At 40.5% G+C, this 27089-nt stretch overlaps 2 protein-coding genes and 2 long non-coding RNA genes across 9 annotated transcripts in view; 2 read left to right on the top strand and 2 right to left on the bottom strand.

Annotated features, from left to right (window-relative positions):
• Positions 1–3178, bottom strand: part of ATF2 (activating transcription factor 2) — an 84930-nt gene extending 81752 nt beyond the window's left edge. For 3 of the 6 annotated variants that reach the window (XM_082689533.1, XM_082689531.1, XM_082689535.1), the window contains exon 1: positions 2996–3172. The gene's annotated coding sequence lies outside the window, so the exon portion shown is untranslated. Of the gene's footprint in view, positions 1–2995 lie in introns of all 6 variants that reach the window. The other 3 variants (XM_082689530.1, XM_082689532.1, XM_082689534.1) reach the window with 3 other exon arrangements.
• A 230-nt stretch (positions 3179–3408) lies between these two features.
• On the top strand, positions 3409–14088 carry LOC309843798. Its single transcript, XR_014300342.1, has 3 exons — positions 3409–3634; positions 8848–8986; positions 13136–14088. It is a non-coding gene; the product is annotated as an uncharacterized lncRNA (long non-coding RNA).
• ATP5MC3 (ATP synthase membrane subunit c locus 3) lies at positions 13827–17485 on the bottom strand. The gene is made up of 5 exons (XM_082689565.1): positions 17348–17485; positions 17050–17161; positions 15408–15485; positions 14754–14947; positions 13827–14086 (listed from the first exon to the last, which is right to left on the bottom strand). Exons 2-5 carry the CDS (start codon positions 17086–17088, stop codon positions 13972–13974), a joined length of 426 nt encoding a protein of 141 aa, XP_082545691.1. The 5' UTR covers positions 17089–17161; positions 17348–17485; the 3' UTR covers positions 13827–13971.
• Positions 17486–17610: 125 nt separating this feature from the next.
• LOC309843795 lies at positions 17611–25281 on the top strand. The gene is made up of 3 exons (XR_014300339.1): positions 17611–18034; positions 22402–22451; positions 24294–25281. It is a non-coding gene; the product is annotated as an uncharacterized lncRNA (long non-coding RNA).
• Positions 25282–27089: the final 1808 nt, after the last annotated feature.

Genomic DNA, 27089 nt, shown 5'->3' with positions numbered 1-27089 from the left:
TGTTAAGATAGACAATGCAGACATGGGTGAATAGCCTTGCCCCAAAAGCACTCTATTTACATTCCTTCTTGTTACAAAAAAAGTTTCTTAACACTCTACTACCACTGCCAAAATGCCAAGAAGGGAAAAAAATAAAAGCATCACTTAAACATACTTAAAAATGTAAATGAATATACATTTCAAGATTGTTAAATGAAAATAGTATATAGAATATACAGGTATCTATAATTATATAATACATGACAAGTTTATAGTAATATATGTAAAATAATCCCAATTATTGTTGGCCAGAGAGTTCCACAAACTTCTTTAAATTTTTATGCAATTATATTTCACTCTTTCCTTTTAATCTTGAGCTCAAGAAACAGGAAAAACGTAAAATGTTTTGTGGGTTTTTCCCTGGACACAAATAGTGAATACTAACATTAATACCTCTTCATTAAGAATTTCATTAAGAAAACATGCAGTATTTTAGGTAAGACCCTTAGTCTCAAGGAACAGATGGGAGTTAAAGGATAAACACAGAAATACTAAGTTAAATTACTGACTATAACAATGCAGATTTATTATTTTCTTATAGTACATTTTAATTACTGTGAGTAGTCTAGCAAGTACTAATGTATTTATTTTTTATAAAGATCAGTTTACTATCCAATTCTTGTTATTCAATGTTTTTTTTTTTAAGATTTAATTTATTTATTTAACAGATAGAGATCACAAGTAGGCAGAGAGGCAGGCAGAGAGAGAGAGGAGGAAGCAGGCTCCCTGCTGAGCAGAGAGCCTGATTCAGGGCTTGATCCCAGGACCCTGGGATCATGACCCAAGCTGAAAGCAGAAGCTTTAACCCACTGAGCCACCCAGATGCCCCTATTCAATGGGCTTTTGAAAAGAGATTTTTTTATCTGCTCAAGATGACACTGATACGATCTACACATTTGATCTAACATGATCTAAGAATTTACCAGCAGAGAACATCTAAATCACTAAAACTCAACTTTTTCAAAACACAAATATTTAGGTAGGAAAAATGCAGATTACTTCTTGAGACTTAATGCTAGTTATTGCAGACATCTGATGTATAGCATACATCTTTAAAAATGATATCGGAAGCTTTCAAATCCTGAATACCAAGAAAAAGCATTCCTCCAAATTATCTGTTACAGAACTAACACAGTAACCTTAATATTTACAGTTAATTTAGTTTAAATATATGAAACAAATACTCCAAGTAAAGTAAATACAGGAATTTCTGTATTACATATTTAACAGATTATGGTAAAGTACCCAAAGATGAAATAAGGTTATTTTTTAAAAATTTCCAGGAAATGCAATCAGATCTACAGAAGGCATGTGAACCTTAAACACAGAGTTCCTGAAAGCTCATTCTCAACAAATACAAACACCTATATTCTAAATTGCCATATATTTCAAATAATTAAAAATTTAACAGCAGTAATCCTCTCAAAACAAGATAAAACAGGTTTTAGGAAAGCAGCATACGAACCACCATAAATTTTTAAGATTCTTATAAATTACAAAGACTAGGATTTTTGTTATTCAATTATGATGACCAAAGATTCAAGAACATCCTTAACTCTTCTTTATCTGCAGAAGGGTATCTGTTTTTTAAAACACACTTTATAAAGATGTTCCTGCAGTTCTGAAAAGTGACAACTGGATTCCTCAAGTCAGTGTAACAAATTTAATTAAAAGATGTAACTGCTACTCTATTTGTCTTTCAGGTCACTTAACTCTGCAGGGCTTTTAAACAAGCTTATCACCTTCATAGTTTTGGTACAATAGACCAAGGTTACATGGCTATTTAAAAATTACACATAGTAAGGCAGTGGTTTCTTCACAAAGGACCAAAAGTGCACTCAGAGGAATAGTTTTTGTTTTGGTTTCCAAGTATGCACATTGTTGTTAGTCTCCATAATTTAAAATGCCTAAGAAATTATAACTTTCATATAATATAGGTATCAGTCAATAAGGTGAAGGTCCACGAGGTGTAATCCCTTTTATTCCATTATAGTCACAGGAGTTTTGCTCTTGGCTTCAACCAGTTTTAAACTCCCCATTGAGCAAAGGCAATTTTACACTACCTAAGGACACAAAAATAGTCCCCAGCTCCTCCGCCTTCTCCCTCTTCCTGCGAGCTAACACAGAAAATACACACAACACACACATACACACTATCTCTCGGCCCTAGTCCCCAGGGCATCAATAAAAAGCATAGGTTATTTCCCTACAGACGCTCTGCAGTCCATTCAGGGAGGTTAAAAAAAAAAAAATGGGGGAAAATACCAGAATCAATCTGCACCCACACCTCAGCCCCGCCCCACCGGGAAAAAAGTGGGGGGTGGCGGGAGTGTGAGGGGGCAGAAAGGACAGAAAAGGCCAAGACTTTCAGCTCACAGGTTCTCCACACCATTTGTTCCATCATGTTCCATCACAGGCAGAGACCCTGACCCTATTTTCTGCTGCGCCTCCCGATCCTCCTCCCGTCCACCATCACCTATACAGTCCCCAACCACTGAGTCTTGGGTGGGGAGACCAGAGCCGGCCCTCTTCCTGCTAATCCAAGGACTGAAGGGGGTCTCCCAGCGCCCTTCCCGGATCCGAGGTGGGGCCCAGAGACCTCTGAACTAACCAGAGAAGGGGAAGATAAATCGGGGGGAGGGGTCTAAGAGGAGCCGTTATTCCTTTTTCCTCTTCGTTAGGAAAGCGCGCGATCGGGGAGGGGCCGGAACAACGAATGCCAGTTACCTAACGGTCCCGCCCGGCCCGTCGGGCTCCCGAAGCCGACGCCGCGCGAGCCGCTGAGGTGGCAGTACAGCCTCAGTCGCCCCGAGGGCTAGGCACTGAGGCAGGAGCGCCCGAGGTGATGGGAAGCTGGGGGTGGGGACTACGGTGAGCGACGTCGCCATGTTAGTGCCTTCTTTCTCTATATCCCTACAGTCTCCAGTCCTACGGCTTCCTCCCCAACACTACTCACCTTTCCAGGACACTAGTTCACGCTTCTCTCGGTCGCCAAGGAAGCCCGAGCTCAGTCGTGTTTACAAACTACCCCGGGAGGAAAGGGCTGAACCGCACTTTAAAGGCCACGGGCTCCCACAGGCTTCCGTCCTCTCTCGCGAGATCGGACTGACAACCCCCCCACCCCCTTCTCCCCGCCCCACTCCCGGCATCCCCCCTTTCTTCTCGCGCCCCTCCCCTCCACACACACGCCCCTTCTTGCCTTCTTTCCGACCGAGCTCCTCCGGGTCAGGTGATTCCGTCAGCCTTAACGGGGAGGGGGCGGTACTTCAGAAGGGCGGGGAAGGAGGGGGCGGGAACCAAAGAACACTAAGTAGCTGACGATTGGACAAAGGGCCCGGAGGGCGGGAAATAGTTCTGGAAGGGGGCGGGACCGCAGAGCCAGGAGAGAGGCGTCGCCTTAACCCCTGCGGAAGCCTGTGATTGGCAGGGCCTGGAGACTGGCGGGGGTGCGGGACGCTGTAACAGGTGGATGTTGGGGTTGCGGGAAGCGTTTGACGCGGTGTTAAGTAAAGTGAACTCTGGAAAAGCTTGCGAGTAGCGGGAGGAGGAGCGCAATGAGTCTTCCGACCTTGTTGCTGTCACTTCCTGGACCAGGGTAGGAAAGAGAACGCGCGCCTAAACCCACTTTACTGGTACTCTGAACCCTGAGATCGGGGGTTTTCGTTAAGCTGAGGTTTGGAAGAGGTGGAATTTGCAGCAAAGTACCCACAAGGCCTCTACGCGCTTAAAGCAGGAAAGCAAGAATAGTCAACTTTGAAAGGAAAAGGAAAAGCCTTTCGTTTGGATGACATTCGTTCGAATTTAACTAAGCTATAACTGAAACTGCTTCTTTCGTCTCCTGAACGCCTTGTACAGTGTAGGATATTAGCATATAATTATGTTCTAAGTAACTTACCGAAAGAAATGCAGTGCCCTCCACTATGTAACCGTAAGTTAAAACAGTGCGAGTTGTTTATAAAAGAAAATCTTCCATAATAAGGTGTTTTCTATTTTATCAATTTTCTTTTACTTAGTAGTTACAGATTTTAAATATATTAACTTTAATAGAGACAATTTCAAACTTTTAAAGTATCAGCAACTCCTTATTAACATTTACAAAGGACCAAAGGACACCAAATTAGAATATGGAATAGAGATGGCTCTCTTCCCATACTACTACTCTACTGCTCACTAGATTGCTAAAATGACAAATGTCTGTCAAGCTTTGAAAGTAGTTGTTTAAAAAAGGATAGAAGGAAGGAGGAAGACTATTTGATTAACACGAGGGACAAGAGAGACCATATATACTCTTCTGCAATAGACACAGATATACTCCTGAAAACACAGAAGAATAGTGCTGAAAATATTTTTTACTTATTTTTAAAAGATTTTATTTATTTATTTGACAGAGATCATAAGTAGGCAGAGAGGCAGGCAGAGAGAGAGAGAGAGAAGAGGAAGCAGGCTCCCCGCCAAGCAGAAAGACTCGAGCCCAGGACCCTGAGATCATGACCTGAGCCAAAGGCAGAGGCTTAACCCACTGAGCCACCCAGGTGCCCTGAAAAATACTTCTTTTTAAAGTTGCCCTATGATTCTCTGTATAACTTCAGTATTTCAGTGTTAAGTGTGGGGGATATTGATTGTTCAGTAAATATGCACAATGAAAAGCATGATCAGGGGCTCCTGCAAAAATTTAACTTTTTTTTTTAAAGCCAGTTATTTACATGCATTGTTTTTTTCACCTATTATGTAACTATAAATTGTGAATAAAGTTTGTGTATTAATATAAAATGCACTCTCAAACATCCAAATCAAAGTGAAACTGAAATTATTGGAAGACTGTGGGGTGTTGTATTTGAAAATTAATAAATGTGCAGTTCAATAATGGTATCTGGCATAAAAGTGAAATTCTGATGGCACTGAACCTTTTAGCAGGTTTATGGCCTGTGTACATATATGTGAGCCAACTCACACTTTTAAAACTAATTTCATTATTCAAGAGACCAGAAAGAAACCAGAATATTAACATTGTTTACTTCTCAAGTTAAAATGAAAGTTCTATCCCTATCTATTATCAGTGACATTGTAGCAGTGTTTGTGTCATGTAGCACTAATTATCAGTTAAACCTCAGCAGCTCAGATTATTGATACTGAATAGGATGATGGACAAGATGTGCAACTGACAATCACAAGTTTTTAGGACAAGTATGTATTCACTAAAGAATCTCTCCAACTTTCAAAATGTCTAATGTGAGAAAAAGAACTATAAATGTTATGGCATTGCAAAAGAAATTTGCATCAATTAGATTTTGCTCGAAGCAATTATTTTCCACTCACTTATATAAAAAATTAGAAATTCTTTTCTCCAGTTTTGATTCATTTTCTTTTTTTTTAAAGATTTTATTTATTTACTTGACAGAGAGAGATCACAAGTAGGCAGAGAGGCACGCAGAAAGAGAGGAGGAAGCAGGCTCCCTGCTGAGCAGAGAGCCCGATGCGGGACTCAATCCCAGGACCCTGAGATCATGACCTGAGCCGAAGGCAGCGGCTTAACCCACTGAGCCACCCAGGTGCCCTTGATTCATCTTCAATTGGCAGTAGGTTTGGTTTTAAATTTCTCCTCAACCTACTTCTCTAGTCTTTTGTCAAGTAGTTAAATATCTACATAACACACTAGAGTAACATGTTATTTTAAGGAAATTCTTTCAAGAGTCCGCATAGAAGAGAGAAGAATTATAGTAATATAAATAGTACTCTGTTGTGAGATTGCAGTTTTAACTACTTTTCTTTTTTAAAAAGTAAACTTAAAATAAGAAAAAATAAAGGAGATCACAGAGGAAAAACAGGTGGAAAGGATGCAAATTTGTTCCATACCATGTTGGCAACCTAGTAGTTAGAAAGTGTTACTTTATATATTTGTAATTCCACAACAGTTCCTTTACTGTAACTTTTCTACGGATGGAGAAAACATTCAGCTTAGACAAATGAATGCAGTTAATTATTTTCAGTTCTGATCTCATGAACTTGCCTCAGTATCCATATCTTCTTAAAACACTTTGCTCTTCAATTTTTTTCTCTTTGTCACGCCTCAATATCCCTAACAGCTCTAAAAGTCTCTATAGTCTTCTCTTTTGCAAATGCAGGAAATTTGTTCTGGACCCCCTTTTTGCCTATCTTATCACCCCAAACATTCATCTACTCCCACTTACTCCTAAGAAAATTAGTGAGGTCTGGTGAACCTCCTCTAAGAACCCGGCATGACTTCTGAATAAAATTGGTATCCCTTAGATACAAGAGGCTATTTGAAGAAAACTATTTCTATCACAGAAATGCCCATTATTACATACTGCAAGAAGCAATGGAGGCCTCTAATTGCTCTTGAAGACTTCCAAATGCCACAGAGCGTGGTATTTCTACCTTGTTCAAAAGAGTTATTATGTGGTTGTTAATCCATTAATCTGCTATGGTTCTTAAGAATTCAACTAAAACCCTGCTCAAGTATGTAGTATTTAAATATACTAAAATATAAATACACAGATATGTATATATGACAATTAGAGTGAAAAGGAAGATTTAATTTGTAAGTTTCTGTTTGTAGCTAAACAAAACACAGGATATCCAGGATATCCTTTATGTCTGCCTTGGACTCACAGAAAGCCTCTGCATTTTCACAGGTGTCCTAAAGATGCAGCCCAGTGCAGAATGATGAGATGAGGACAGCATGACCCCAGACATTTTAGTTGATTTTTTTGTAGCTTCTACCTCATGGCAGATCTTTTTTCTTTCCCTCTGGCAAGCCAGGGTTTTCTTGAACATCCCTGAAATGGCCTACGTTATAGTTAACCTTCTAAAATCTGTCTCTCGCTATGGGAATTTTCATTCAGAACATTTCAAGTACAAGGAGGGTCCTTGTCCACTTTCCACCACCAGTCTTTGGGTCTCAAAAGAGTCTGTAATTAATTGTGTGTGGCATTGTGGGGGGAAAATTAGAGGGCTGCATTTATCTTCAAATCATACTTTAGTTTATGCCAGCCTCAGTGAGACCAGTCCAAATAAAGAATGGAATTTAAGACTCTACTTTCTTTCCATCTTTTGTATCAGTGCCTCCTCCTTCCACTTTCTCATCCCACTCGCTTAAAAGAGGGCTTATCATCATTACTCTTAGCTTTCCACACACTATTAAGTTACCAATGCAGGTAGATAGAACCACTTCTAGGGTAAAGAATTTTGTCTGGCATTCCAGTGTTTACCCTTTATGACTCCCCATAACTGTCAACCTGAGGCCCACGTAATAGCAAAGCTATGAATTCCTTAAGCCAGAAACCAAGAAAGTCCTGGTCATATGGACCTTCCCAGGCCACAGAATAATACCTTGCTCTTTCCAGTTACATTCTCACCTTGGAGATAGCCTCTTGGGTTAAATGTCAACCTAATACTCTGTTTCTATAGTTTACTATTAATAGAGTATCAGTATTTGATATGAACATGCCAGGCACTGTTCCTGGCCCTGCAGCTACAACTATCAAAAAGACACAATCCCTTAAGGAGACTTTCATGGGAGAGGAGGTGAGTCACAACACATTTATAAACAATATATTTTAAACAGTAGTAAGTACTGTGGAGAAAAAGTGGGAATGTGATAACACACAGTATTCTAAGCTTACTCCCTTGCTACAATTTTAGGGGTCTTGAGAGCTAAAGATGTTTTAAATATCTCTAGAGAGGTAGATAAATATTTTGAGCTGTGCTTTAGATAGAATTAGATAGATTATTCCCCCAGGAATAATACCAAGCTGTCCAGCATTTGAGAGACTCAACCGAACTATATAACCATTTGAGAAAGCAAACCCTGGGACTCTCCTGTAAGATGAGCAGATCCTGAATCTCTATGGCTGGGAAATGCTAACTAAATGCTTTTTGTTGAAAAATAGCCACTGCCAGCAACCATGGGTCCTCCTAGGAGTCTCTGCCAAGATCAGTTGTAGGATGATAGTCATGCTAATAGGTAGAACAATCAAAAGCCCTTGGATTTATGAGTCTCCATTGATCTTAAGTCATTCTTCTCTTCAATATTTAAGCTCCCTTGGAAAAGAAACTCTAAGTTACTAAACATCTAATAGGAGATAGATTACTTGCATCATTCAGGAGAAGGAAACGCAGATTCTAACAAGGAATGTGGGCCAATTTTTAGAGATTATAAACAGATAGCTAAAAAGATGTGACCTAGAGATAGAAGGTTACCCTCAATTTACAAAACTGTTTCTATAAAGCTGTAAGTGAAATGTCATACTGGAGCCTAATCTCTCACTGACAGATTATACCAGTGGTTCTAATTTTTGATTTTGGGAACCCGCACTCCATAACAACATGTTAACATAAATAACATTTTAAAAAATAACTATATATTCCAACACAAAAATAGAAAGGCATTGTATTCACTTTTGTAAATAACTACATCACACTTAATAGTAGCTGCATTTTTCTATCTCCGTATTCGATCTGCTGCATCATATTGTTTTGGTTGAAGTTCTGACGACAATCTAGCCTCACATGGCTATGTCAGTGGAAAAAGGAAGAACTTGTGAACCCCCTGAAAGTTTCTAAGGGCCCTCAGAATTTTCAGACCACACTTTGAGAATCACTGGATTAGCAGTACATTCCAAAAGGGGGGGGGAAAACCTGCCCAATTAATGAGTTGATAGCTTTTTGAAAGATAAGGAGTCTAGTCAAGGCATGTGGAGAATTGTTGTATTCTAGTACAGTGTTCTGAAAGCTTAATGTGTATACAAATCACTTGGAATTCTTGTTAAGATTCAGATTCTGATTCAGAAGGTGTGGTGTGAAGCTCTAGAACCTCTATCTCTGAGAAGGTCCGGAGTGATGCCAACACTGCTGATCCCTGGACCTCACTTTGAGTAGCAATGCTGTAGTATATTTTAATATACACATCACCAGAAAGAATGCACAGGTGAGCTTGTGTAGTAGAAGAGGGTAGGATTTGGGTGGGTGGAGGGAAAAGCAGAGTATATATAAACTCATGCTACCCACCTTCAAAAGATTTATAAAAGGGGCGCCTGGGTGGCTCAGTGGGTTAAGCCGCTGCCTTCGGCTCAGGTCATGATCTCAGGGTCCTGGGATCGAGTCCCGCATCGGGCTCTCTGCTCAGCGGGGAGCCTGCTTCCCTCTCTCTCTCTCTCTGCCTGCCTCTCCATCTACTTGTGATTTCTCTCTGTCAAATAGATAAATAAAATCTTTAAAAAAAAGAAAAAAAATCTATAAAAATTGTGATACCACTTACAAATCCTATACTATCATAAGTTTTGACTACTACTTATTAACTATCTGTACATCAAAGCAAGGCATAATGTTTTTGGCAGAGACAAAGTCCAACTGCCATGTTTGTTGAGGCAGAGGATGATAGTATTAGATCTGAAAAAGAATTTTTTTGGTCCTAATAATGTAAAGAATTTGGCAAGTAATTGATGGACTATGTATTTAGATCTAAAGTCCATAATATTTTCAATAGAGTAATACTGTGAAATTACCAAATTAGTATATGCTTAGCATGTAGAGACTTCAACAACTCATAACTTCAGGTAAAGAAATCATGTACTTAGAAGGCTTTGCAGAGGATAGTCCTGATGTTTTCTCCTTTCAAACAACTTAACACCCAAACCAAACCACTTGGCTAAAATTATCATCAAATAATGAGTATTTATTTTTTGGTTCTCAAAGGATATTTCCCATTTATCTATAATCCTTCTTTAAACTTAACTTTAGTAACATTCATTTCTACCTAACTTCAGCTGCTCAGCAAATTTTTATCATTCCTTGGAAGTACCTTACCTCTTAGAGCTTGAACTCTCAAGTTCTTTACAGTTCTCGTCTATTTACTGGCTCTTACTGAAATGGATCTGAACCATACTGTGCTCCCTGGGCCCTTGATTGTTCTATTTTCATAAAATACACATAACAACATCTACCATCTTAAGCATTTTAAGTATATATTTCAGTGATATTAAATACATCTATAATGAGGAGTGCCTGGTTGGCTCAGTTGGAAGAGCATGCAAACCTTGATCACAGTGTTGTGAGTTTGAGCTTCACGTTGGGTATAGAGATTACTTAAAAATAAAAACTTAATGTATTCATAATGTTTTGCAACCATCATTACCATCCATGTCTATTTTGTAAAACTGAAACTCCATGCCTGTTAAACTAGACGCCTGCATTGTTCCCACCCCAGCCCCTAGCAATAACAATTCTTTTTTGACTCTATGATTTTGATTACTCTAACTACCTAAGTGAATTAAACAGCAGTTTGTCTTTTCGTGACAGGTTTGTTTCACTTAGCATTAATGTCCTCAGGGTTCATCCAATTGTAGCATCTATCAGAACTTCTTTCCTTTTTAAGGCTAAACAACATTCCATTGCATGTATATACCACATTTTGCTTATACCATTTATCCATCGATGGACACTTAAGTTGCTTCCAGAGTTTAGTTATAATAGTGAATAATGCAAGTATTTCTTCAAAACCTTGCTTTCAGTTCTTTGGGGGAATACACCCATAAGTAAAATTGTTGGATCATATGGCACTTCTATTTTTAACTTTTTGAGGAACCACTATTCTATTTTCCATAGTGGCTATACCATTTTACATTCCTACCAGCAGCGCAGAAGTGTTCCAATTCCCCCATATCCTTGCCAACATTTTTGTTTTGTTGTTTTTATAGTTGTCATACCATGGTGTGAAGTGGTGGTATCTCATTTTAGCTTTGATTTGCATTTCCCTAATGATTAGTAATGGTGAGCATCTTTTCATCTCAGTCAGCCATTTGAGTACCTTCAGAGAAAGGTCTATTAAGTCCTTTTTTTTTTAAATAAGATTTTTATTTATTTATTTGACAGACAGAGATCACACGTGGGCAGAGAGGCAGGCAGAGAGAGAGGAAGGGAAGCAGGCTCCCCGCTGAGCGGAGTCTGACGTGGGGCTCGATCCCAGGACCCTGAGATGACCTGAGCCGTGAGGCTTAACCCACTGAGCCACCCAGGTGCCCGTCTATTAAGTCCTTTGACCATTTTTAAATGTGTTGTGTTTTTGCTGTTGAATTTTAGGACATCTCTCCATATTGTGGATATTAATCCCTTATCTGATAGAGGATTTGCAAATATTTTCTCCCATTTTGTGTCTTGTCTTTTTGAGCATGTCTTTTTTTTTTTTTTTTAAAGATTTTATTTATTTCACAGAGAGAGAGATCACAAGTAGGCAGAGAGGCAGGCAGAGAGAGAGAGAGAGGAGGAAGCAGTCTCCCCGCTGAGCAGAGAGCCCGATGCGGGGCTCGATCCCAGGACCCCGGGATCATGACCCGAGCTGAAGGCAGAGGCTTTAACCCCCTGAGCCACCCAGGCGTCCCGAGCATGTCTTTTATTGCACAAAATGTTTAAACTTTCATGATACTCAGTTTATCTAATTTTTTTCTTTTGTTGCCTGTATCTTTGGTGTCTTATCTGAGAAATCATTGCCAAACCTGGTGTCCTGAAGTTTTTGCAGTTTTCTTCTAAGACCTTTGTAATTTTTGGTCTTATGTTTAAGTCTTTGATCTACTTTGAGTTAATTTCTGTCTATGTTGTTAGGTAAGGTTCCAACTTCATTCTTTTGCATGTGACTATCCAGTTTTCCAGGCACCATTTGTTGAAATGGCTATCATTACCCCATTGGATGGTCTTGACACTCCTGTCAAAAATTATTGGACTATAAATGCAAGGATTTCTGGGCTTTCTATTCCATTAGTCTATTCTGTCTTTATACCATTAACACTGTTTTGATTACTGCAGCTTGGTAGTAATTTTGGAATAAGTTCATGCATACATCATTTTTTAAACTTTCTCCACCTCCTTAGTTCTTTGATCATCTTTAATATGGTTTAGTCTTTGTCTAGATCTGCCATCGGGTCTTTTGCTCCAAGATTTTTTTTTTTTCCCTTTGAATGGGCCATACTTTCCTGTTTTTTGAATACCTTTTTTTGTTCTTGTTGTTGCAAACTGGACATCTGAATAATGTGGTATCTCTGGCAATCAGATTATTCTCCTTCCCTAGGATTTATTGTTGCTATTTTATTAGTATTACTTTTGATTGTTGTATACGGTCTCTGTGCCAAGGATTAGCTTGATGTGTAAACAATGTTTTGTCTGTTTTTTTCTAAGCCTGTGCGTTTTCTTGGGCATGAGTGGTTACTTTCTGATTTTCCCTGTATATACAGTTGTTTTTGAATGTCCTAGCCTAAAGACCCAGCTGCTTAACCAATTGAGCCACCCAGGGACCCCTGAATTGGCTATACTGTTAAAGCCAAAAATTGCCAAAGCATTGCTCATCACTAGTATCTTGGGATGCTAGTTGGTTCAACAGCAGTCTAACACTACATAAGTATGTTAGATGTAAAATTTACATCCATAGGCTTTGATGTTTGGATCTTGGGAAACAGTTGGGGAAGGACAGGGTATGTGCATCACACAAGTGCCACTTCCTTTCCTGGGAATTTTATGTGCTTTAGTAATTTAGTCCTCATGATGACCCTGCATAATTGGGAAGAAAAGATGGACAGAAAAATAGGCTTAAGATGGGTTAATTCCCCAAATCAGATAATCATTAAGTGGCATGGGATCCAGATTCCAGATTCAGACCTTCCTTGATTCCAAAGTCCTGGGATCAAGCCCCGCATCGGGGTCCCTGCTCAGCAGAGCCTACTTCTTGCTCTCCCTCTGCCTACCACTCTGCTTACTTGTGCTGTCAAACAAATAAAATCTTTTTTTTTTTTTTAAAGATTTTATTTATTATTTGACAGAGAGAAATCACAAGTAGATGGAGAGGCAGGCAGAGAGAGAGAGAGAGGGAAGCAGGCTCCCTGCTGAGCAGAGAGCCTGATGCGGGACTCGATCCCAGGACCCTGATATCATGACCTGAGCCGAAGGCAGCGGCTTAACCCACTGAGCCACTCAGGCGCCCCACAAATAAAATCTTTAAAAAAAAAAAAAAAGCCAATTAAGCTTACTTTTTGATATTTGGTTTTCATTACCTTTTTAAATTTTTTGAAAGTATTTTTATTTATTTTGACAGAGAGCCATAGAGCATAAAGGAGGGGAATGGCAGAGAGAGAGGGAGAAGCAGGCTCTCAGGTGAGTGGGAAGCCCAATACAGAGTTCAATCCCAGGTCTCTGGGATCATAACCTGAGCAGAATGCAGACACTCAACCAACTGAGCCACCCAAGTGCCCCACCTTTAAAATTTTTCCACTTGATACTTGGTTCCTAGAGAGAGTCTCATTGAAGCAAGAAACCAGCTCCTAATGAGATTTTCTTCTTAGAAATTCTACTTTGTTATGGACACTTATTTGCTTAACATGAGACTTACTTAAAGCAAAAACCACCCCCAACCCTAGTCTAACAAGGCTTCAATTCCTAAAAAGCCAACATGATTGATTTTTAGATCCAGCTGTGTAAGACCAGCCAAGTTAGTCTTGGAAGGTAATTCTGCTCCCAGGCATTGTAATTCCTGTTACTACCTTAGCTTAATTAATTGTATCTCATAGAAGCTGAAAACACTCACATATTTCTCCTTTATACAAGTAACTGAAAGCCCTACAAATTACAATGTGCAGAATACCATATAAAAGAATTCTCATAAAATTGACTCGTTTTCATCAAGGTGCAACTGCTTAGTTTCCCCTGACTTGCATAGCATCTACTTGAATGCATATTCTTCTTTGTGATTATTGAAATTTAGGTTCAGTACAAATCACGGCAAAAACTAAAGTTTTCATCTTTAATGAAATGACCTTGGAAATAATGTACATTTCCATGACACCAGTACTACAGTTTTCGGAGTCACAGTAAGATACACAGAATTATATCCGTAATTAATATGAATGCCAACATTTCAAGCAGTAATTTCTGTTACATGGCAAACAAAATCAAGAAAGCAACCATCAAACAAAAGAGACCCATAGCTTCAGACAAGGCAAATCCCAGGATAGCATATGAGAACAGCTGCTGCTTCAGCGAAGGGTTTCTAAAAGAGACAAAACACATATAATTGTTACTTTGAAATATTTTCTGAATTCCAGTATGTCTGGTAAACTCAAAGAATCAAACTGGCAAGTCCTAGAAAAGTATTTCCCTAGATCTCTTTTGCCCCTGCCTTTGTTCAATATTCTTTCTTCTCAATCCCAATCATTTACAGAAAAAGAAGGAAGTGATCTCTATGTTACTATAAATGGTTTGTCTTCATCCATTTTGAGGGGTTCAGACATACTTGCTATTCCCATGAAAGTATATTCTATATGTCTTAAGATCTGATAGTTTAGAAACAAGATCTTAAATAAAATGGAAATTGATACTTTTATTATATAAAAGAGACTGTGCTATTAACTGTAGTTCCAATATAGCTTAACAATAAGAGTGCAGACTCTGAAGTCAGAATGAAAATTTATTTCTGACATTAGCTACTTGGGCAATCAGTGTATTTCTGCAATACTCATCCTTCGTAAGTAAGCTGGAGTATCTCCAAGCAGTACTATGAGGGTTAAGTAAGATCATGCATGCAAAGCCCTCAAAATATAAGGCAAAAACAGAGTTGGCACTTAATACAAAGTACCTATTACTATTTCACTATTTTTCTAAGTTTCCAACTATGTAAAGCATGCTCTTAAAGTAGCTCATTTGGTGATAGAAATTACCTGGCATAACCAATGATAAGGCTGCCAAAGACTGTTCCAATACCAGCACCAGAACCAGCCACTCCCACTGTTGCAGCACCTGCACCAATAAATTTGGCAGCAGTATCAATGTCTCTGCTTATTGCACTGGTCTGAAACTCCCTCTGGATTAGTTGAGACACACCATTAGGGGCTCCATTAAATACCGTAGAGCCCTAAAGAAAAGGAAATAAAAAGCAAGCGTTAAATCAGTAATCACAGTTAGCTATTTTCATTACTACACTGTCAAATGATAACTACTTCTTCGTGATTTTTTGAATGGGAGATTGTGTGTGGCACAGTGGAAAATCAAGAGCTTAGAGTAATTCCAATGTTGTGGAATAGGGATAACAGTATACTTGAATATGCTTTTTAATAGGGTAGGCTTTTCAGTAACTGGCTAGTATAATCTTAAATACAGGTAACTCAAGGCACACACTTACATACTATTTATTTCTTAGCCAACTCAGCCAAGTTTCTTTCATTGGCTTATCCTCAGCACTATTTTTTGGATACAAGGGTGGAAAAAGACTGCCCTCAAACCATTCGCTAATGAGGTTTTTTTAACCCCCCTTTAATTAAAACCATAAGACTTACTTGGTGGGGTTACTTAATTTCTATTATTACTGCTATTACCTCTCCAGTCCTAGCCTCTGGTCGAGATAACACTGATGCAGAAATTGGTCTGTATGCAACTCTGGATCCAGCTCGGATCTATTAAGGAAAAAAAATTCCAAATATTAAGAGTAGGTTAAGACTTCAATGACCCTTCTTGTACCTTAAGTTTTAAAAAAGCCATCACAAAAATTTATCAGAAAGCATATGACTGTTCTGTGTTGTCTCTTATCTTGTTGTTTGGTTATTTTTAATCCATGAAGGAATTTTATTTTAAAGTTGCTAACTGAAGTATGAAGTGTGCTACATAATCTATTTGTAATAATCTGAATAAAACTTCTATATGCTTGAAAAAAAAGCACTTTTTTTTTTTAAAGATTTTATTTATTTATTTGACAGAGAGAAATCACAAGTAGGCAGAGAGGCAGGCAGAGAGAGAGAGGAGGAAGCAGGCTCCCTGCTGAGCAGAGAGCCCTATGCGGGACTCGATCCCAGGACCCTGAGATCATGACCTGAGCCGAAGGCAGCGGCTTAACCACTGAGCCACCCAGGCGCCCAAAGCACTTGTTTTTAAAATTTCAATTACTGTAGTGCCATGATTTAGATTTAAAAAAAAAAAAAAAAAAAAAACCAGGGCGCCTGGGTGGCTCAGTGGGTTAAAGCCTCTGCCTTCAGCTCAGGTCATGATCTCAGGGTCCTGGGATCGAGTCCCACATCGGGCTCTCTGCTCAGCAGGTAGCCTGCTTCCTTCTCTCTCTGCCTACTTGTAAAATAAATAAAATATTAAAAAAAAAAAACAGCAATAAACATCCCACATTCTTTGCTAAGTTGAAGTGTACCAACAAGTTAATGAAGGGTTACTATATAACGCTTGTCATTTAAATTAGCCCATAAGTTAAATATGAGGCCCACAACTTCTAAAATATTCCTGTATGTCCATTAATTATAAAATAAAAACAGCAGTTTAAACAATTCTGTATCAGTGTCAGGATAACCGGTGAAATATTCGACCCTACGGACATATTGCAGTCCAGCGTCTCTGCCCTTGGAGTGTCCACTACACTAAGGTCATAGAAAAACCCTTCAGAACCAAGACCTGATTCTTTAAGACAAATCCCCCACATCCTGACTTCACCTAAAGCTTCCGAAATGGTTATGGAAATAACAGCCAGAGGCTGGATGAAAGACTTTCCACGACTCCACCACCTTCCTCTGCCCACACAGGGTGAGGCAAAGTCCCTCCTTTTGCAGCAGCGAGTTTGACCTACAGATAGGCACGGGAGAACGCTGCGGCGGCGAACTAGGCCTCAGAGGCCCCCCACATCCTTAAGAGCACCCCAACCTTCGCGCCGACCCCAACCCCACAGCACGCGCGGAGGTGGGGAAGGGGGCCGCTCCGGCACTAGCAGCAAGGAGGGTTTGACCTACAGCGAGTGGGGCCTGACAACTAGGCCTCGGCTGCTCTCCACGGCACTCGTGGACAGGAGGGGCCGAGTGAGGTGCCCCAGGATTAGTAGAAATGGGAGAAGAGGACACAGAGGGTGGGGGATGAGCGGTCCCCACAGGTTGGTGTGCCCCGCCCAGAGGTGCCCCATTCAACAACGTGGACACTCCAGGCCCAGAGGTCCGCCCTCAGCGTCCCGGCCTAGCCTGGGCTACGCACCAGAGCAGGGGTGCAGGCGAGCTTGGCGCAGGTGAACATCTTACACTCTTCGGGGCGGCGCGGCTGGAAGACCTGGATGACGGCCGACGTGGGCTCCTCTCCCGCTTCCCTTCTGCGGAGGTAAAGAGGCTTAAGGTCAAGTGCCCTCCCGGGCCTATCCCTCCCACCCAGGTCCCTCGGGCTCCCGTGCACGCCGTCGGCCTGGGCCCTCGTCCAACTAGGCGCCAGAAGAATGAATGGGTCCTGGCGGGACGCCGCTCCTCCCCGGCCAGGCCCGGCTCTCGCGCCGTCCGCTTACCTTCCCGGGAGGTGGCGGCGGCAACGACGGCGGCAGAGGTCGAAGGAGTGGCGCTGGGCGCGCAGGCGCGTTCCGCCTCTTATTTGCGCGGCGGCACCCGGATGGAGAAGGCGGGGAAAAGGGGCCGTAGGGAAGACGCTCAAGGTCACTTTGTAACAACTTTATTGGCAACTAGTTGGGAAGGACAACGACAGCCACACCGAGGTGGGCGGGCGGGCAGCGGCTGGTAAGGGCGATGCAAGAAGAAGAAATTATCTCTGGCAGAGAGCGCGGAACAGATTGCTTCTCTCTTGATCTGAACTGGTCAGAAGATAGTGCGACTTTTTCTTCCAGTCGATATCTTGTGAGATTTGGCCTTTTAATCCGTTGTTACTGTCTCCTTCCTAGAGGGACTCCCCTTCCTGTTCATTCTCCTCCTCCGTGAAATAGAACTGTGTGTGCGCGTGGGGGAGGAGTTCATGCACTGCTTGACAGAAGAAATGAGGGTCCCCAGCAAAGGGAACACATTTCTTTAATGGAATCTGGAAAAGTATTCACTCTGGAAAAGTATTCCAGAAGTATGGCTAATCCTTCGACTGGCAGAGGACCTGATCTGAAGTACAGGGACAAGGGAAAGAGCACCTGAAGAGATCAAAGAGTTTTGTGACTTTGGGCACAAAGTTGCGTCTTGGTAATGAAGTGAGGAAGGTAATTTTTTTTCCAGCTCTACACTTGTAAAGATTAAAGGATGTAATGTAATTCATGGGACTAAAGAAAGTCTGAGTATTTTAAAAACCGACCCAACTTTTATTTATTCTATTTTATTTTATTATTTTTTAAAGATTTTATTTATTTATTTGACAGAGAGAGATCACAGCAGACAGAGAGGCAGGCAGAGAGAGAGAGAGAGGGAAGCAGGCTCCCCGCTGAGCAGAGAGCTGGATGCAGGACTCCATCCCAGGACCCTGAGACCATGACCTGAGCCGAAAGCAGCGGCTTAACCCACTGAGCCACCCAGGCGCTCCCCGGGTCAACTTTTAACACCTGCTTTTGGTAACTTTGGACAAATCATTTTCTTTGATGGATATAGAAATATCTCAGAAAAAGTTAAGTCTTACTTAACTTTTGGTAGATCCTCAAACTCTGTAAATTTTACTTAGTAGTTCATGGTAGTGAAAGTGACACAAGTCAACATAAAAGATTAAACATGGAGTATGCCCAGTTGATGGGATGGGGGGTGGTACTGAAATCTCACCCACTTAGCCTAGAGTCTTGGCATGGGATAACGTCCACCTAGAAGATCGCCCTTTTTCTAGTTAGCACAAGGTGTGTGGTATCATCTAGGGGCAACCCTAGGGAGAAGGCCTCAGAATTGAAACATGAAGAATGAATAAGAATCTGTCAGGGATCCGGGGCACCTGGGTGGCTCAGTTGGTTAAGCAATGGCTTTCAGTTCAGGTTGATCCTGGAGCCCTAGGATTGAGTTTTGCATCAGGCTCCCTGTTCAGTAGGAAGTCTGCTTCTCTCTCTGACCCTCCCCAACTCTTGCGTGAACGCACTCGCTCTCTCTCTCTCTCTCATTCTCTCTCTTGCAAATAAATCTTAAAAAAACAAAAATGAATTTGTCATTGATCCAACTTCAAATGCAAATAGTTCAAAATCACGTGAAGCTAGTCAGTTTAGGCTCAATCTTTAGCCCACAAAATAGAGACAATTCATTTGAATTCACACGTGCAGTTCAAAGAGAGCTTATTTATTTTCTCAAGTACTCAGTTCTTACCTGAAGTATGTAGTATCCTGTGATGTGTAAAGTAGAAACAGTGCTCTTCATTCATCATGTTCTCCAGAGAACCAGAACCAGTAGGAAATTAATTATTGAGTTATCTATTTATTTATTATGAAGAATTAGTGCATGTGGTTATGGAAGCTCAGAAGTCCTATGATCTGCTGTCTCCAAGCTGGAGACCCAGGAAAGCCAGTGGATTAATTCAATTTGATTCTGAAGGGCTGAGAACCAGGGAGACCAATAGTGTAATTTGCAGTCTGAATGAGATGGGATGTCCCAGCTCAATAGTGAGATGGGGAGAAAAGGGGCAAATTCATTCTTCCTTTGCTTTTTGTTCTATTCAGACTCTCACTGGTTTGGACGATGCCCACCCACATTGCGGGGGGGGGGGACAGTCTACTTTAACCAGCCTGCTGATTCAAAGGCTAATCTCATCCAGAAAACCTTCGCAGACACACCCAGAGATAATATTTAATTTAGGCACCCCATGGCCATCAAGTTGACCCAAAATTAATCATCACATATCCTTTACTTTAATAATAGATCTTTATAAAGGAATAGCTATCGTAAATGGAATTGTGTATAGAGTTTTTTTTTTAAGATTTTATTTATTTATTTGACAGAGAGAAATCACAAGTAGATGGAGAGGCAGGCAGAGAGAGAGAGAGGGAAGCAGGCTCCCTGCTGAGCAGAGAGCCCGATGCAGGACTCGATCCCAGGACCCTGAGATCATGACCTGAGCTGAAGGCAGCAGCTTAACCCACTCAACCACCCAGGCGCCCGTGTACAGAGATGGTTTAAGGGAAGTTCTGTCTCTTCAGCCATAAATCAGTAGCAGTAACTGTTGGAGAGTTAGAGGAGGCAGGAGAGAAGCTGGGATCCCTAACGGGATCACTTCCAGGGTGCACATGGGCTCGGTGCCTATGACAGGGAGAGGTTCAGTCTAAGTCTAGGCTCTGACTGTCAATATGTCAATAAGCAGATGAACTGGCCTAGGAGAGGAGACAATATATCCTTGGTGGGTTCAACCAGTTAGAGTTTAAATATTTATGAAGAATATTAGGTGTTCAAAGAATAGATAGTGCTACCTGTGTTTGTGTGTGTGTCTAAGAAAGTGGGTCTTGCATGATACCAGCCCATGTTGACAGAGGATGAATATTTGCACTGAGAAAGTTTGAAGAAAAATGGTGCCTTCTGAGAGGAGTAAAGTGAGACTGTAAAGATGCATGGGGGACTTCTTTTGAAGTATTCAAGTCTCTCTGTATTTTTTTCTTAAATAGTGGAGACGATCGTCTTTTGTTTTTTGTTTTTCCAAGATTTTATTTATTAGTTTATTTGAGAGCAAGAAAGAAAGAGAGAGTGGATGTGCACACATGCCAGCAGGAGGGTGAGTGAGGGGAAGGGCAGAAGGAGAGGGGCAAGCAGACTCTGCACTGAGCTGGGAGCCTACTGGGGGGATGGATCTCACCACCCTGAGATCACAAATTGAGCTGAGATCAGAACCTGAGCCAAAAATCAAGAGTTGGGTGCTCAACCAACTCAGCCACCCAGGCACCCTAGAGATGATCGTATTAAGTAATGAATCACAGTTTGGTACTATGTGAATGCCTGAGTGAAGACAGCATGGGAAAGAAAGGAATGGGGTGGTAAAGAGAAGTATAGAAAATCCTTTCCCAATGTAAGTGCGATAATCCCTCCTTTACTTTGTGCCCCTTTGCAATGTGACTTTGCCACTCATCAAACAACGGAGTCTGTTTTCCTTCTCCTTAAATCTGGGCTAATCTTATGACTTGCTTTGACCCAGAGAGTGACACTGTGTGACTCCTGGATTAGAAAGAGGTCTCATAGCTTTCATTTTCTCCTTGGAAGCCAACCATCCATCAAGAAAACATGGGTTAGACTACTGAGTGATAAGAAATTTTCTTGACAGAAAAAAAGCCTCATAAAAGAGAGCTGAGGTGCCCCAGACATGTGACAGAGGCTATGTTGGGTTCTCTAGCCTTTTTTTTTTTTTTAAAGATTTTATTTATTTATTTGACAGACAGAGACCACAAGTAGGCAGAGAGGCAGGCAGAGAGAGAGGAGGAAGCAGGCTCCCTGCTGAGCAGAGAGCCTGATGTGGGGCTCGATCCCAGGACCCTGGGATCATGACCTGAGCCGAAGGCAGTGGCTTAACCCACTGAGGCATAACCCAAGCGCCCCGGGTTCTTCCCAGCCAAAACCACATGGAAGAGAAACGAGCCTTGCCTAAATTCCTGATCCACAGATCAAGAGCAGTGAAAAGGTTATGCTTAGAAGCTATGAAGTTTTAGGGTGGTTTGTTACATCGCAAGAGATAACTGAAACAGAAGATACTGTTTTCAAAATATGCACTCCTTTGAAATCCATGTGGGGGCAGCAGCATCTTCTTTCTTTTCTTTTCTTTTCTTTTCTTTTCTTTTCTTTTCTTTTCTTTTCTTTTCTTTTCTTTTCAGTAATCTCTACACCCAACAGGGGCTTGAACCCAGGACCCTGAGATTAAGAACTGCATACTATACCCACTATGCCAGCCAGGTGTCCCTTTTTAAAGAAAAAAAAAAAAAAAAAAAAAAAAAGATTTTTTTTTTTTTTTTTTTTTTTTTAAGTAATCAGGAGGCAGCAGCATCTTAATGTGGGCAATTTGAGTTCAGAATTCCAGGCATAACTCAGAGCAAATCAGATAGAAGCGCATGTCTGGTACACTGACTCCCCTTTCCTTGAAATTCTGGGGTGAAGTAGGGTTGTTATTGTTAAAACTATGTAAGGTAAAAACAAAACAAAACAAAACTATGTAAGGTAGTCCTCACCTGGACACATGGAAAGATGCTTAAATTATCTGCTTTTGGAAGTTTTCATTTTTTAAAAAAAGATTATATTTGTTTATTTGACAGAGAAGGACAGACAGTGAGAAAGGGAATACAAGCAGGGGGAGTGGAAAAGGAAGAAGCAGGCTTCTCACTGAGCAGGGAGCCTGACATGGGGTTCAATCCCAGTACCCTGGGATCATGACCTGAGCTGAAGGCAGACATTCAATGACTGAGCCACTCAGGTACCCAGAAAGTTTTCATTTCGATAGTCTGTAAAGTTTTCACCAGCCTTCTCACATTAGTGTGATTTAAAAAATATATATATATATTATTTGTGGAAATGAAAACCAGAAATGTAAGTTAAAAATATTCTGGACTTTGTTATAAAACTGTTTTGCTTTTCTTATGAAAATTTTTGTTTCATATTATGGGCCTTAATTTGTTACCAATTTATCTTTTTTTAGGAAAATGAACGTCTAAATCTATGCTAATGATATAGGATCATTCTATCAAGGTGAGCTCCAAATAAATACTGTGTCCCCTCTTTGACATAGTGAGTATACAGGAAAATGTAAGAGTTTACATTATAATTGGGGTATATGAAAAATTGAACTGATATATAAAAAATTGGAGAAAAACACAAATTAGTAACAATTTTAGAACTATATTTTATGGTGTGTGGTAACGGAAACACCTTCAGAAAAGAGACTGGCTTGTTTATTTTTATTTATTTAAAAGATTTTTATTTATTTATTTGATACACAGATAGAGATATCACAGGTAGGTAGAGCAACAGGCAGAGAGAGAGAGGGGGGAAGCAGGCTTCCCGCTGAGCAGAGAGCCCATATGTGGGGCTCAATTCCAGGACCCTGAGATCATGACTTGAACTGAAGGCAGAGGCTTAACCCACTGAGCCACGCAGATGCCCTGAGACTGGCTTGTTTAAAAAGTGCCTCATTGAGACAGACTTGAGCTCAGATGAGAGAGATGGGCTGATTCATTTAGAAAACGTTTCTTGCGGGGCGCCTGGGTGGTTCAGTTGGTTGAGCATCTGCCTTTGCCTCAGGTCATAATCCCAGGCTCCTGGGATTGAGCCCCACATGGAGGAGCCTGCTTCTCCCTCACCCTCTCCCTCTATACCCCCCTCAACCCTCTGCACTCATGCTCTATCGCTCTCTCTCCTTCTCAAATAAATAAATAACTTCTTTTAATTAAAAAAAGGAAGAAAGCATTTCTTGGTATCCTTTATATAAAACCTAATACTGTCTTTTTAGGATACTAATCACTTTCTAGTGCAGAAATTTTTGGCCTTAATCTTCATTTTTGACTCCTTTACAAACTATTTAGCTATTATTCATGCCATCTAGTATAGTGGAATAAAATAAATGAATAATAGGGGCACCTGGGTGGCTCAGTGGGTTAAACCTCTGCCTTCGGCTTGGGTCATGATCCCAGGGTCCTGGGATGTAGCCCCACATTGGGCTCGCTGCTCAGTAGGGAGCCTGCTTCTCCCTCTCTGTCTGCCTACTTCTGCCTACTTGTGATTTCTTTCTCTCTCAAATAAATAAATAAAGAATCTTTTAAAAAATGAATAATAAATAAATAACTCCAAAGATTTAGTAAGGAATTAAAAGTACATGTATCATTTTATGGCCTTTCAGAGGTCCAGATGGTCTAGGCTAAAATTTATATTGAAGAGTTACCTGAAAACACTATACTAATATAACAAATATTATTCCATCCTTTTTTCCTGGTAAGATATGCTAGTTATTGAGGAAGAAAACAATTTTATGCACAGTTAATAATTAATATAGAAAGACTAGTTTGTATAAATATGGAAAATGGAAGAAAATGAGAAAGTATATGGATATGAGATCAGGTCTATCTTTTGCCCCTTATCCATCAGGCAAAGCATAGGGAATATAGTCAATAATATCTTAATAACATATGGTGACATACACTTATCATGGTGAGTCCTGAGGAATGTATGGACTTGTTGAATCACTATGTTGTACCTCTGAAACTAATATAACATTGTCAACCATACTTCAATAATAGATAAAAAAGTAAATAAGTTACCCATTTTTCACTTAATTTCACTTAATTTGTATATGGCTGGTTACCTATCCAACATAACTTCTCCCTATTTTTCCTCAGTTATAGAACTCTGTTCAGAGTTAAAAAATACTGAACTTCCCAGGTTTCCTTATAGTTAAGAATGGTCAGTGACATGTGAGTTAAAGTTACTTGGTATTGGCTCTAAGAATGCATACAAAGGATATAGATTCAACCGTCTTATTTCTTTTTTTCTTCCCCCCCACCTTTCCCCCTCCCCCTGCTTGGAATATGGATCCAGTGTCTGGAGGTGAAGCCACAATCTCGCAACCACTGAGTACAGAAACTGAACGTTAAGGATGGAGAAGTTGGAAGTGAAAAGGAGATTGAGTTCTTAACTTTTTTTTTTTTTAAGTAGCTAGAGCTGCTATTATCTATTTATGGACTTCATGTTATACAAGAAAAAAACTTCTATTTGCTGAAGCCACTGAGGTCAACCTTCTTTTATATGCAGCTGAACACAACATAAACTGAGGGTCTACATCTTTGACCTTTTTGATCTTTGGTCTGTGATTACAGCAGAAATAGCCCTCTTCCCACAGAATTTATGTTAATTTAGATCTTTTTTCCATGTTCCATGGGATCAACAAGGAGATAGAACCATTTTAACAATTTGAACAAAGAAAATGTAAAGATTGTTAACCAATAAAAGGTATCTATTAAGAAGAATAAAGTGGTTTCTAAGAGGTGCAGAAGTAGCAACTGTCGGAAGAGCTACTACCCTTGGCTAAGGATGAGTGAACAGAAAGGAAGACCTTAGAAATTTAAAGAAGAGGGCATGGCTGTCACAGGACTGTATAGTCCCCCTGTGTTGAAGGAACTTGCTAGAGGCACCAGCCACAAGTGAACCGGGAAGACTGCTGAGGTCCACAAAACCAGGCTCCTCTTGGGAACCAATCCATGGGCTCCACACAGGATGAAAGAAAAGTCATTTCCTCCAACTCTGGTCTCACAGGGTCTTTCCATCGCCCTCTTCTGGCAAAGCCTAACATTTTGCCAGTTGTCAAAACAGAAATGTTTGCAGAGTCTAGCTCTAGAAATAACAAAGCAGAAGAATGGATTTATAGCTGAGAAGTCATAAGTTAATAAATGGCACAGATGGTAAGATTCTCAGGGGTTAGGTCTAATTCACATTTAGGTCTTCTACAGCACCTAACAGAGTGTTAAACATAGTAGTCACTCAATACATTTTTACTCAATAATATATAAGGGGCTCAGTATATACAAAATAATTTGCAATGTTTTTTTGTTCTCTTCTTTTGGCTAAGATATATTCTCTTTGGCTCTTTGGGCAAATTAGAATGACCTCTAGAATGCCTTTTTCTTTCTTTCTTTTTTTTTTTTTTTAAAGATTTTATTATTTATTTATTTATTTGACAGACAGAAATCACAAGTAGGCAGAGAGGCAGGCAGAGAGAGAGGAGAAAGCAGGCTCCCTGCTGAGCAGAGAGCCTGATGCGGGGCTGGATCCCAAGACCCTGAGATCATGACCTGAGCTGAAGGCAGAGGCTTTAACCCACTGAGCCACCCAGGCACCCCTAGAATGCCTTTTTCTTTCGAGTATTGCACAATTCAAACTAAGAGAAAATTAGGAACATTTTTTGGTTTGTGACTTGAGTTTGTTCAAACACATTTGTGTGATTATGAAGGATCCTGGGTTTATACCCTCATGTGCTTAACGAATTCATTGAAAAACCAAAACATTAGAGCCCTCTTTTGATCCTTTCTCTGAGACAACGTAATTTTGCAGGAAAGGTTCATCAACTGGAGCAGCCTCAAGTTGGAGCTGTGAGGGAGGCAATGTCTGCAGTTCTCCTTTCACTTCTTTTTTCAAGGCCTTTGGTCCATCCTGAGCCACTTTCTCTTTCTGTAGGTACCTGGTATCTTCATGGTGACTACTGACCCTGCATGTTTCCCCATGGTGCACCTACTGAAGCCATCTCTCTCCTAGCAGAGTCCAGCTTCTGAACTCTTACCCATGTAAGATATTCATCTCTTAGAGTTGCTTCTGCAGCATATCTCTATAACGGCACTATAATAACAGAAGATTAACATGGTCCCTGTGCAAGGACAACACACAGACTCAGACATTCAGTAGTTTTATACTATGCTACCATTTACCTCCGAAGGTGGGTGGGGGTGGTGGATGTTAACGTATCTAAGAAATGGAAGGAGGGGCACCTGGGTGGTTCAGTTGGTTAAGAGTCTGCCTGTAGCTCAGGTCATGATTCCAGGGTCTTGGGATCGAGTCCCACATCGGGCTCCTTTCTCAGCGGGGAACCTGCTTCTCCCACTGTCTGCCCCTCCCCCTGCTTGAGCTCTCTCTCTCTCAAGTAAATAAATAAATAAAATCTTAAAAAAAAAAAAGAAAAAAAAATGGTGGGGCACCTGAGTGTCTCAGTGGGTTAAGCCTCTGCTTTCAGCTCAGGTCATGATCTCAGGGTCCTGGAATCGAGCCCTGTGTTGGGCTTTCTGTTCAGCAGTGGAGCCTGCTTCCCCCCTCTCTCTCTCTGCCTGCCTTTCTGCGTACTTGTGATCTCTGTCAAATAAATAAATAAAATCTTAAAAAAAAAAAAGAAATGGAAGGAATTACAAATGTATTTCCTGTATTTAAAAACTAGAGGGTTCATAGATTGTTACCCATGGGAAAAGAAACAGGCTAGAGGGAATAAAAATAAAAGCTAGACTTCTTTGAGTATACTTCACTTTTGGAAAGATGCAAACCATTTATGAAAGCAATTAAAAAAAATTTTTTTTTTAAAAATCCCTAAAAAGGGAAAGTAAATGAAACAAATGAATTTAACTGCATCTACTGGTATCATAACTACACTGGGTAGATTCAGAGACTTTCTATAGGTGGATAAAAAGATAGCTCCTTCATCACCCTGCTTCATGTGCACTGGTCTCTTTGCTGTTCCTCCAACATGCCAACCATATTCCACCTCACTGCACATTTGTTCCTTCAGCTTTGACCACCTTTCTGCTGGGTAGTCATTTGGGTTACAACTGCACTTCGTTTAAATCTTTGCTCAAGTAT

This window comes from Mustela nivalis (genome assembly GCF_964662115.1).
Source record: "Mustela nivalis genome assembly, chromosome: 11".
NCBI classification, from domain to species: Eukaryota; Metazoa; Chordata; class Mammalia; order Carnivora; family Mustelidae; genus Mustela; species Mustela nivalis.
This window is presented reverse-complemented; position numbering and strand designations above follow the sequence as displayed.